A 13,830-nucleotide genomic window follows, 5' to 3' on the forward strand; every position below is an offset into this window, starting at 1 on the left:
CAAATTCTTTTAACTCTATTTTAGGTAATTTCAGTTTCCGTTTGTTCGAATTCAGCGAAACACTGCTAGTAAATTTCATTATTTGGCGATTGAAGAATAATTTTGTTTTTACTCGTATTAAATCTAATTTTTCTTTGTATTCTTCAACTTTTGCCCATTCATTTTCAAACTGATCATTTGAAGAAAATTCTGAATTTAATATTTGAGTATCAAATACATTACGTTCAACAAATAAACGTTCTAAAGTAACAAGTTTCATTTTTATAAATTCCTCATCAGGAATTTCGTTTTCTAATTCCTGCAAAATTGCATTAATTGTTCTCGTAAAAGACGCTCTGACAGGTTTTCGTTTCTCAATTAACGATTCCATTTCAATAAAAATAAATTCAATAAAGTCAAACAGAATTAAATTCGATAAAACCAATAAAATTACCTTGACTTGTTTTACCAATCACTTCCGTCGTCACCAAAATTCTTCAAGATTTGCAAGAACTAACTGTTCTCCTTTCTCCTAATAAACTTAAAATAAAACAACTTTCCATATAAAATTCCAAAGCGTCATATTTATTTTCAAAATCCGTAGAACTACAATAAACTGCAACAAAGATCAGATGGTTGCCACTCTTACAGTGACAAGCTATGAAAAGAAAGATAACAACTGAGGCTGGGTTTTAACTCCCACACCATAATGCTTCCGTCTTGGAATGTGTGATGTTCGGTGATGTTTTGGGACTGACTGTGCATTTGTTGTTCACGCCATATCCTTATACGCTAGTCATCTGGCTCCAGAGCAAATCGTGACTTATCTGTAAACACAACATTGCCCCAGTCAGACATATTCCAATTGACATGTTCCCAGCACCACTGTAATTGTACTTCTTCTATTACTCCAGATTCGAGCCATTCTTCGAATACTGCATTGTATCTTTCAAATTTATCTTTCAACATGAGCTTCTTTGTCGTGGAAATCAATTGCTTTTCAGAAACTTCTCTGTTTCTTGGTAAAGCTTCTTTATCGTTGATCCAAGGTAAACTGACTTCATAGCGATCACCCACCCTCTTCAGAGTCTTATGAAAGTGATCCCACACTGCTTCTTCTAACTCTTAATCAGTTTTACTTTCTTTGGCATCTGTAATTCCCAGTGCTTCTAGCTTCCACAAGTTTTCTATGTCACTGCTGTGAGTCAACATCGACGTTATGGTTGAAGACATAGACAAGGAATTTCTTTCTGAAACGTTATCTTTTATCTTTCCCATGATTGTCCATCCAAGTAGTATTTCCACAGCAGTCAGCCCATTTTCTAATTTCTGAATTATTCCGGTTAACAGAGCCCCTGCGACATCAGCTCCAATAAGAACTTCTATTTTTAAATACTTTTTTCCTACATCAGATGTATGGATATTCTTCTTAGTTCTTCTATCCATGGTCCAGGCTGTAAACTGACTACTGGTCCACAAATCTTCAACTGTTCCAACAAGATTAGTCGTCTAGAAAAATCACCTCTTAGGCTTCTAACGTTCACTTCATAGCGTTTGTGAATTTCTCTCCTTGTTGTTACTTCTCCAAAAAGTGCATGGATTAAAGATTCAGATCCAATTGCATGGCACCCTATGTCTACAGCAGTCTCCTTTAATACGTATGAACGTTGCGATCCTGTATCGATAAGTGCCCTTACAGTCTTCTGCTTTTTATTTGCGTCTATATTAATTAATAGCATTTGAATAAACACTTCATCTAGGAAATTAGCGCTCGCAAGTGATACGTTTTGTGTTTCCTCTTCTTCATTATTTTCAACATTATTGCTCTTTTGATTGGTGGGCAAATCCGGACACATGACACCCCAATGTCTTTTCGAGCATATCAAACATCGTACATTTGTCTTGCACTGCTTGGCCCTGTGTCCAATTTTGAGGCAGAAGAAGCAACCCTTCTTTTTCTTAATTTCATCATTCTTTTGACTCAGAGGCATCTTCTGAGCAACAAAGCAATCTCGACTTTCATGAAATTTTTCACAAAATATGCAAGAATTCTTCTCAGTATAATTGGTTGCTTTATTTTGGCCTGAGAATAAATCATTTGCTGGAGGCACGAAATGTTCACTATGGTACCTTTTATCTTTTCTACTTTCTTTCTTGCCACCCGATTCAATTAATTTAAATCCAGCTTTTGCCAAAGAAATTCTCTACTCTCCTTCCACTTCATTCTTTAAAAACAACAATAATTGTTTCAATTTCTCAGAGTGAGAATTTTCTGCTGTAATTATTGATGCATAATTTCTAATCCAAACTCGTAAAATTTCCTCAGGAATGCAAGATTCCACGAGCGGAAACAGCATTGCAGCGTATTTATTGCTTATCATTCCTATTGACTCCAATGAACGTAAATACGACTCTAACTTGTCATACAATTCTGATATACTGCAGTTTCCCTTTTGATCAGTGACATTTTTAATAATCAAACCTAATAATTCCCGAATATAGAATTCTATGAACAATTCTTCCCTATCGAGCCTATTTTTTAAGCTTTCTATAACCTTTTCAAAATTTTCGGCAGTTGCAGGGAAGCTGTTTACAATATCCCGTGGTCTCGTACCAGGTACAGTCGCTTGAACGAGATAATGCATCTTATCCTCGTTTTGAATTTCTTTATATCTTCATGTATTCGCCGAAACTGTCCCCAAAACGGTAACCAATCTTTAATTTCGCCACCGAATTGCTTTAACTCTATTTTAGGTAATTTCAGTTTCCGTTTGTTCGAATTCGGCGGAATAGTGCTAGTAGATTCTATCATTTGGCGATTGAAGAATAATTCCGTTTTTTTCGTATTAAATCTAATTTTTCTTTGTATTCTTCAATTTTCGCCCATTCATTTTCAAACTGATCATTTGAAGAAAATTCTGAATTTAATATTTGAGTATCAAATGCATTAAGTTCAACAAATAAACCTTCTAAAGTAACAAGTTTCGTTTTTATAAATTCTTCATCAGGAATTTCCTTTTCTAATTCCTGCAAATTTGCATTAATTGTTCTCGTAAAAGACGATCTGACAGGTTTTCGTTTCTCAATTAACGATTCCATTTCAATAAAAATAAATTCAATAAAGTCAAACAGAATTAAATTCGATAAAACCAATAAAATTACCTTGACTTGTTTTACCAATCACTTCCGTCGTCACCAAAATTCTTCAAGATTTGCAAGAACTAACCGTTCTCCTTTCTCCTAATAAACTTAAAATAAAATAACTTTACATATAAAATTCCAAAGCGTCATATTTATTTTCAAAATCCTTAGAACTACAACAAACTGCAACAAAGATCAGATGGTTGCCACTCTTACAGTGACAAGCTATGAAAAGAAAGATAACAACTGAGGCTGGGTTCTAACTCCCACACCATAATGCTTCCGTCTTGGAATGTGTGATGTTCGGTGATGTTTTGGGACTGACTGTGCATTTGTTGTTCACGCCATATCCTTATACGCTAGTCATCTGGCTCCAGAGCAAATCGTGACTTATCTGTAAACACAACATTGCCCCAGTCAGACATATTCCAATTGACATGTTCCCAGCACCACTGTAATTGAGCCCCTCTTCCTTGGACGGATAGAGGAACACAAACACGAGGTACCCAGGCCAAAGAATATGTATTTTTAAGAAGGAAAGCTTAGCAGCAGCAGGAGTGGCTCCCTCCGAATGAAAAGGGACACAACTACGCATGTGTGAAATATCTGTCGCCAAAAAGCGCCAAAGCTCAAAGCTGATGTCGAAGTCCAAACAGGTTCGACAGTTGCGTTTATTAAGAGTTTAAAGCTGTGTGACTCCATTTTTTCCCTACACGTTGACAGATATAAAATCAGACATCAAACTACTATATGGATAATACAAGTTCAACTAGTAAAGCAAAAAAGCACGAAAATTCGAGTTTAAATTATCTCGAAAAGTCAAAGACTGGTTCATCTTAACCCGTGTTCCTCAATTTCCTGTGCACATGGCGGAGGTGGAAAATCTCGGCCAGGTATATATCACAAAGGAGGAAATTCTCGTCAACAGGTTCCGTCGCCAAATCCCTTGGCGAATTGTCCCTCTTCTTTCTAGCGGCGTAGAAGACACTGGTGTACATTACATCTATGGAACCTTTCCTTCTTTACATAGACTTTCTTTGCCCGGGCATACAGTCCTCTCATATGTAATCTTCGGCGAACAGTAGCTGCAGATATCGCCTTACCAATGGATGTTGTAACCATTGATGTCACACGTGTGGAGGTCGCTCTGAGATTCCACTTGGCTACAATAGCAATATATTGATCTTCCACGGGGGTTGTAAACCTTGGGCGACCGGCTATGGGCCTTCGGACAACTGTCTGCGTGGTTTGGAATTGTTTCCATAAATGAGAAATTACAGAATGATGAACGCCAAAGAAACGAGCAACATCTGTGATCGACTGTCCTGCTTCAATGTACCTCACAGCACGGCAGCGCTCAGAATCCTCCATTTGTCTTCTGGAAGTTATAGAAACACATATGTCTCGAATACAAATTGTACAAGAGTTTTAAACACCTTCTATCAGCACTTACAATCAACTTCTGTAACCCTTCATAAAGCTGGTTTCTTATAAGACTGCCTTTTTTGCATATTTCTTGACATGAAAGCGCGATTGGCTGTTACCTAACATATTTGCATCCTCTTCAATTCTGATTGGCTTCCGGAAATTAGCATTTTTCTCTCCGTGCTTAACTTTTAGAAGTGAGTGTATTATCAAACATGAAATAAGAAATATTATTTGTTATCACTTCAAGAACTTACATACTTGGTTAGCTCTGGATGAAATTTAGAACAGTTTCAGTGAATTTTAAAATATCTTTCTAGATATAAATGAAACTTTTAAATTAGAAACCTGAACCACTTATCTTAAATACTCTTTTTCACAATTTCTACATTTGTACCAAGAGATTAATGGCATTCCAAAGGGATCCTACTACACTGCCATTTGCAACTTCTTCCTCTTGCTCAAAGAATTTTATTTCATCAACAAATTTTAGTGTCCTGAAGTGTTAAATTTATTTCCGGATACTCTGACACTACCATTGCCAATAATAATAACCAATTTACCCTAACTGTATAAAATTAACAGAAATAATGATGAAGATAAAGAAGCAGAATATTCAGACATAAAAATCTTCAACCTTGAGCAAAATGACACTATCAATGCCATTAATAATAACCAATTTTACCTACCTAAAATTACACAGAACTAATGATTAAAATACAGAACAGAATATTCAGACATAAAAAAGTTCAATCTTCAGAAAATTAAAATCTTTGACAAAAGATGATGATTCAATTTCAAAACCATTAAACTAGTAAACTAGTACTCAAACATGTCCAAAAAATTTATTGTAAACACTGTAATTAAACAGCAAGAATCGAAAAATCTGTATTCATAATGAAGAATTACTTATGGAAATGAAAGTCTTAATTTGTATTCATAATGAAGAATTACTTATGGAAGTGAAAGTCTTAATTAATGAACTTAAGAATAATAAAATTTCTCTTTCCTTCATTAAAAAAAAAAAAAAAAAAAAAAAAACTAAATTATAGATGTATTTTGATATACCACTATTAAACCATTCATTTGGTTGAAAGGTTAGGCTTGAATCTTAATTATGAGGTGTAAATTAGATTTCTAATCACAGGTGAATTAAATTCATGCTTTCAAATTTTCACAAGTACGAAACCTCAGTAATTTAACACGTACATCTTTCATTAACTATTGGGTTCATTTTAATTTCAAGCTTTCAGCCCCCTTCAAAGATGAATTTCATTCGTTTTAATCTATTTCCTCTTGACTTCCACTACTATCCACTTCTGTTAAAATACTAACTGCAACCAGAGTTATTTAAGCAGCAGATCTGCTCGCAGATGTGCTGAGGAAGTTTTCAATCGTCAACCTTGCCTTGAGAAGAGGAGGAGAGTCTCTCAAGCTACATGCTACAACTAACATGCATGGTCTACAGGAGGGTAACACACTTTCCAATCATGAAAGAACTTCACAACAAAATACGCAAGAATCTGGTCAGACAAGTTCCGGCCAGCAGTGATACTTTAACAAATACAATAGTTCATAGCTTAGAAAACCAAGTTCTTTGAAACCAATATGTGCTTCCTAATAATATTTTGACACTTTAACAGTAAATTACACTTAAAAGTTATACGTTCAATGAAACATGTTTCTAGTGCCATATACAGTAAACATTGTTAAACACAAATGGCAGAGAAAAATAGCAGTAAATATGGGGTGAAACACCAGACATCTCCAATTTTTCAAAATCAACTTTATCATCATTGATTGCATTCCTTGGAGGTAAATGCTAACTTTTCAGAATACAAATATACGAGGGCCATCCAGGAAGTAGATTACGTTTCCGTCTGTGTCCGCTAGGGGCGGGGCTAGAGCGGCCATCTTGGGGTCAGAGCGTTGCGCAGCTCAGTCTGCATCTAGCCGTGCTAGTGAGAGGTTCGTGCTGTGCTCCGTTCAGATACTGTGACGGTTTGAAATGTCTGCGTTAATTGAAAATCCCGCGAGCTGCGAGGTGCGCTCAGTAATAAGGTTTCTGACTGCAAAAAACTGTAAACCGATAGAAATCTATCGGCAGCTTCGTGAAGTGTATGGGGACAACATTATCACTGAAGGTGGAGTGCGTCAGTGGGTCATAAGATTTCAAAATGGCCGAACCAATGTTCACGACGAAGATCGAAGTGGGAGACCCAGCATAGTGACCGCCGAACTTCTCGAAAAAGTCGATGCTAAAGTCCGTGAAAATCGAAATTTCACAATAACGGAACTTTCTTTGAGTTTTCCACAAATTTCGCGAAGTTTGTTGCACGAAATCATCAGCGAAAAGCTTGGTTACCACAAGTTTTGTGCAAGATGGAAGGCAAGAAGAGGTAACGAAGTGGTTGAAGGCGCAGGCGGCCGAATTTTTCGACGAAGGAATTTCCAAGCTCATACATCGCTACGATAAATGCCTTAATTTGTATGGTGACTATGTAGAAAAGTAGTATTTGAGTGTGGCTTTCATCTGTATATAATAAAATTTGTTTCCTATACTTTATTTTTTTATTCCAAAACGTAATCTACTTTCTGGATAGCCCTCGTATAATCTTAATGAAATGCATGCAAAAATAAGGACCTATAAAATATGTGAAATAAATCCAAATTAAAAGGCATTTTAATTTGCCAGCCTTTCAAAATTTCCTTGAAAACTGCTAAACCATCCTAATATAGAAACATAAACATTCCAAAGCATTATAAAAACATTTTACTGCACATCTCAAGTGAATTTTTTCTATTTTAAGTACAAATTCGTTAGTGGTGAACACTAATGTTGAAAATGTATTGCAAAAGGATGTTTGGAAATTTAAACTTACTACTTAATACATTTTATAAATTAATTTTTAATGTGTGAAAATTACACATATTTAAAAAATAAATTCATAAAATACCTAATCTGTATCAAGTATTTCTCTGATGTCATTTATGGCTCAGTAATTTTAACCCTACACTGCATGATGTTGCAATTTGATTAGTCTATCAACACAGATTACTTTTCAATCCTGAGTAGTGAAAGAAAGTTTTTAGTTTATCAAAGTACTTTTAAATACGATGAAAATACATTTACTAATTAATGTACACATCATTTGCAATAATAAATTTAGTGAAGAATATATTAAAGTAAAATGTAATACAAATATTAAGTCATTAAACACTGCTTGAACCTTCATATAAAAATCAACTAATGCCTAGAATACATTTAGATAACTCATATTAAATGAAATTTAATACAGAAAAGTTAATAAGATTAATAAAATGTAATAATAAAAATATAACTCCGATGAAACCAAATTTAATTAAAAAATTATTCTGAAGATCATTAGAGGTGAGGGGGTGAACGGAATTCCTAATTTAAGTTTCCCTAATTCAATAAATTTTCCTTTTTGCTTGGAATTACTTTCCTTAGTCATTCTTTAAAAGGCAAAAAAATTAAAAACCAAGAGATTGAATGATCTATCATTAGACCAGGGGATATGATGAAAAACCAGCAGCATCCCACAAAAACTGGCTAGAGTTGGCAGCTATGGAATCAGATGAGTAGGTTTCTGTGAGAAAGCTGCGACAAAATCATATGCCTAATACCTACCCTGGAATTAACGGATGCAGCAACCATCAAGCATAGATGGTACGTAAAATTAAGATACAATACCACACCGAATAAGTATTAATTAAACAACAAATCTCATTTCATCAACAGATAGCATCAGTAGACTAACTCCTCAGTCTTCCTTATCTTATCTAATTAGTATACCTTATTTTGTTCATGTGCACTTTTGCAGCTGAGAATGATGGTTCAGTAAAACCATCGAAACTAGTCCTATGAAAATTTGAAAATATAACGCTAAGTTATGTTGTTTGATTAATACATGGTTAGTCAGTCAAATACCGGATATCCGCCGACCTGAAATTGCGTCTCAAAATATAATCACTTAGTTTATAGGTTCCGGAAACCACAACATGGAGTACGAAATATCGAAGAAAAAATACTTACTGGATAATGACGTCATAATTACCGAATGATAATGAGTCATAACGGAAATACCAAATTATTGACATCCTGATAACAGTTTTTTCCCCCTCCAATCTGTGTCGAGGTAAAAAAGCAGACGATTCACTCAACTTTTCTTTCAAGTTCACGCTTCACGTTGCTGTACTTTCTGAACTTTGTTATTTCAAGAGATTGTTTAGTGATGTCGGTTTTTTTTTTTTTTTTTTTTAATCCAGATATTTTGTGGATAAATTAAGAATATTTTAAATTTCAGCGCTTTTTAATACAACAGACAGATAAGAAACACACCCGTGATTTTATTGCTTGCAATGTTGGAAAACGTAAACACGTTGCATTGATGGTAATGAAAAAAGTAGAAATTCTGCTAAAGATGGAGGCACATGCTACTGCTCGGTTTATAGCAGAATCATATGGAATTGCCACACGAACTGTGTATGATATACGGAATAATAAAGAAAAGCCGTTGAAATTTTACAGCAACAGTGATTCTGACACCAGAATCTGAAATCGAAAATCTTTCACGAGGCAAAATCGGCAAACCTTGATGCTGTCTTGTACGAGTAGTACTGGCAGCGGTAGAGTGATGGGGTACCTATTTCAGGACTACTCCTGAGAGAAAAGGGGAAGCAGATTCATGCTGTTTAAAAATAGAGGAGCCTAATTTAAATGAACAATGTTTTTATATGTAATAATAATTTAATGCATATAATTAATTATTGTATTAATGTATACACCTTATTTATTTTACATTTTTAGTCTGAATATTATCTTTTCTGTCCTGAAATCCGCACAACCTCTGGTCCCAAGCTTTGCGGATTTCTGGACTTCTACTGTACTCAGTAATTAATAAATATTTCAAGAGAGAACTTTTTGCAGTGCATGTAATAAGATTTTGCTTGATATGATTCTCAATTTCGAAGAAGTTATGGAGAAAGAAGAGCACTGGAATTAATTAACAACTATGAGACACAACTGCAATGAACTGGCCAAAGACAAATTCAAACAAAATCTGATTAATAGTTTGAAAGTGGAAATCTTTTCAAAACTGACCGAACTCAATTTTTACGTGTTTATCGTGGAGAAGTTTCTGTAGACGTCCAGCGGAGTTTCTCAGAACATTACCTCAGCTCAAAGTACTAGAAATATATGCTCCAAAACACAGAAATATTGAGCATAATCCAGAACCATGTTTTTTAAAATCTACTAAATGCCTTTTCTAGTTCCAAAATTAATAATTTACATTATCCATTTCAGCATGTTGTTTTGACTCATTCAATAATGAATAAAGAAGATAAATGTTAAGTTTTTAGAAATTGAATAAATGTATTTTATTCAGTTTATATCTCTTTCTGTACACCTTTTAAACAATAAACTTGAACCTTAAAATTCCTTCTCTACTTATGAAAAACAGGCTATAACTAAAACTGCATGTAAGGAAAGTCATGTAAAAAATTCCAAGGCATTTAAAATGCACATCTTCTAATTTAAAACAGAAAAATGTTGGAGGCCTTCACATCATACAGCAATTTAAGAGGACTCAATTGGCTTAAAGTTAATTTATAATGCATAATTTGGATAATTAACCCTCTGGCTATATATATATATATATGGCAAAAAATATGTTTTGCAATGTCTTCAAGAAAGCACATATACATGCATCTTGAAATGTCTAAGAAATTAAGAGAATACATTAAAAGTATATAAATCCAGGTAATAAAGTACCAGAAACATTCTGGCATTAAAATCACGAAACTATCTCTTTCTCATGACAGTTTTGAGAAAATTGGTCTTTCTCAGCAAAATCATGTGCCAGTCAGAGGGTTAAGCTAGAAACAAAACAATTCTGGGATGAACTTATTAATCTAATATTTATTTAACAACTGTAAATTCAATTACATGCTTTCTTGGTATATTTTTCAATTTTATTTTCTTAAAATTTCATATTGTTTGAAACCTAAGCAGGAAAGAAAAGCTTTTATTTATCAAACCTCTTTTGCGTATGGTTAAAAAAGCTGATAATTAACCGCATATAATCATGTGAATAAATTTAGTAATGTATTAGATTAAATTAAAAATTAATCAGGAAAATTTTGTCGAAATTCACTTGGAAATAAGGTGGAATTTGAAAAATTTTAAATTTTGTTATTAAATGATAACATAATTGTGTTACCTTTTTTTAAGAACTAGTCATTAAATTTTCTTTCCTTCTTAAACTTAGTGATCAATAGATCTTCCAGAACTATACTTGAAAGAAATGATCTAAATTCAGGTAACCTAAAAAGTCAGATTTATCAGGAGATGAGATGAAAACATGAGTCTCCCAGCAAAACTACAATAGTTGACAGCTCAGTAAATGTTTGGCCAGAGTCATATTTTGGATGTAACTATCTACACTGAGAGTTTTATCTATTTAACCATAAGTGGGCTGTATTTTTTACATTATAAAACATTTTCACTTCACTAAACAAAAGCAAACTAGATATAGAATATAACTTTCAATATTTTGTGTAGTATGCTACATTGCATGTCATAAAACTAATAAATTTTAAATATGTTAAGCAATGTATCATATGTTAATAAGTAAAAAGATCTCTTTCAACTTACCCCCCACACCAATGAGAATGCTCACCATAACTGATATTTATCACATCACAATGACTACTTATCACTTTAATTAACTGCAAGAAATAAAACAGAATTAATCTTAACACATTTTATTTGTAATAAACCCAGATTATATTTGAGATCTTAAGCTATCTCAGAAAAGTTATTTTCAGTATAACCTACTGATTCTGCAAATAGCTGGAAAGTACTGTATTCATTACGTTTAAAAATTAACTAGCATAGCAGTTAAAATAAAAATTGAACTAAAATACTCTAGGTGGTCACATTAGAACCACATTTAAACATAAATTTAAAAAAAAAAAAAAAGCTATAGCAGATGGCCTATCTCTTTGTCAGCTGGAGCTCAAAATGGATGGTTTGATCGCATTTCTTTTATTGTTACTGCAGAATTGCTGTATTCAAACACACCATCCTGATCTGAACATCAAAACAAATGGTTCATCTACACAAACTCTTCTAATTTCACCTGACAACCTACAGTAATTTAGTTCATTTTTAACTTTTGATTATTTTGTATAATTTTACAGTGCAAACTAGCTATCATTAAGTAACAAGCTAAAAACTAAATAAAAAATGCAACATTATAAAATATGTGCATTATGTTGCAATTAAATTTAATACTTTCTGATTATTCGCACCCCACTGAAAAGTCACAAAAAATTATTCAAGAGACACAGCAGTATGTCGCCAAAATAGTCATGTGGTAACCCATGACACCACTCAAAAGTATTCATGTGGCAACCCATGTGCACACATGGAACATCTGTTTTAGCCAATGCCCAATATGGAAGTTGTACAATGGCAAGTTTGTGCAATTCTTTGATGTTTTTTGCAGCAAAAACCGACTGCTGCGTACATGGGGAGAACAGCAGTTCAAAAACGAAGGATTTTGTGAAAACGATAAGAGTTTTATTACTAATATTTCTTGCTTTTTCAATTTTATTGATTAAATGTTCTTGTAATCTTAGTGCACTGGCATTTCAAAAATGGCTATTGCCTTTCAAGCATCAGCCTGATAAAAAAAGTGGACAACGACTTTGCAACTCTTCAGTGAAGCAGAAAATCAGAAAGTACCTTTATTCTTATACATAAATTATAAAATGCTAGCTACACTCCCTGACACAGAAAATGAAAACACCATAAAGATTGTTTCCTAGGATTATGCAAATTGCAAGGACTAAGTAGTTTTATGATCTATGCATATGTTCTGAATATAAAGAAAAGTCAGATGAACATACATTTATCATTTTCTAACATCCATGGAAATCCCCTTTTCTTAAGCCATTTTCCCTTTCAGAATAAATGCCACGGCAATAAGATGCATAGAAACCGAAACTAAGGAAATTTTTGTTAAACCAACAATTTAACAAAAAGTTTAATTATAGGCCCACACACTATCTGTTGATCAGCTTTTAAGGTGTAATTGGAATCACAGAAAATTAGCAGATCCAGAGTTCAGATCTCAGCAAAGGTATTTTTGATTTCTCACATTTCCTGTTCTAAAATAAAACTCCACAATACTTTTTTCCAAAAAGGAAATTATAAGTTCCATATCTTCCCACTAATTATTCTTCCTTAATTGGATAAAAGGCCATCAGGATATTTCAAGATAGACGAAAAGACCTTCTCACCAAACTTGTCACAAGCTCCGCATCAACATCAAAGTTCCACTCTCAAGAGAGGTAGCAAAACAGAGGCTTCATAGTCTTCTTGGGTCTCTAGCAGAATAGGTGGCATGACTCATCCACTAGGCACTTCACCTATGACAATTTTCGATATTTCTCTTAGAAAGACTCACTACCTTCAGCCGGCTTCATGAATCAGATTTCCATCCCATCTCCAGGACATCAAATGTACTTGTCGAACACACATCAATAGAAGATGCCCAGCATTACCTAAAGGACTGCCAATTTACTAAGGAGTTCTGGGTTAAACAATTTCATGCCCACTTCAGAACATTCAGTATCTAAACCTTCCTTAATGAGTACTTTGCTAAAATAGATCTGGTCCTCATAGCCTGCATGATTAAAACGCAGAATTTAATGATAACAAATTAATTGTAATGAGAGAGATCCTGACAAATGAATATAAAAAGGCACAAGTCTCTTTGTACACAGCGTATACAATCTAAAAGTATTGTTGTTGTAAACATTTTTGTTTGCAATTATGTTAAATAAATAGCAAAACATCCTGAGAGAGAAAAAAATTATTGTTGGGAAACCAACCAAATTTTCCAGTCAAAAAAAGATAATTTTAAATTTTTGGTTAAGCTAATTCAATCAAATGTCTGATGCAACAACCAGGATGATCTTCCTATGCCTGTAAAGCCTTAATGATGAAGTATGTAAAAGATAATTACTATATCATATTGCAGGTGAAACACAACTGAAGAAAAGTATGCAAATAATTATAGGGGAACACATACATCTAGATGAAGTTAAACTGCTTACATTGAGACATCCAAAAGCATGCAAGTGTTCCTCATACTCCACTACTGTTGACATCCAGCAGAGTATACAAAGAGCTTTGATTGATCCAATAGTACGAACAATTTCCTAAAGACTGGCCAAACACATCTTACAATC

General features: G+C 33.8%; 1 protein-coding gene across 1 annotated transcript in view; it reads right to left on the reverse strand.

Moving 5' to 3' along the window:
- TppII (Tripeptidyl-peptidase II) overlaps positions 1-13,830 on the reverse strand; it is a 313,141-nt gene that overhangs the window by 209,303 nt on the left and 90,008 nt on the right. The window contains exon 9 of the mRNA XM_085809472.1: positions 11,225-11,298. Within this exon, the coding sequence (XP_085665598.1) occupies positions 11,225-11,298 (74 nt within the window). The remainder of the gene's footprint in view (positions 1-11,224; positions 11,299-13,830) is intronic.

The sequence above is a fragment of the Stegodyphus dumicola genome, chromosome X2 (genome assembly GCF_044657685.1).
Source record: "Stegodyphus dumicola isolate Sdum_Otavi_A_Nest chromosome X2, ASM4465768v1".
Classification (NCBI taxonomy): Eukaryota; Metazoa; Arthropoda; class Arachnida; order Araneae; family Eresidae; genus Stegodyphus; species Stegodyphus dumicola.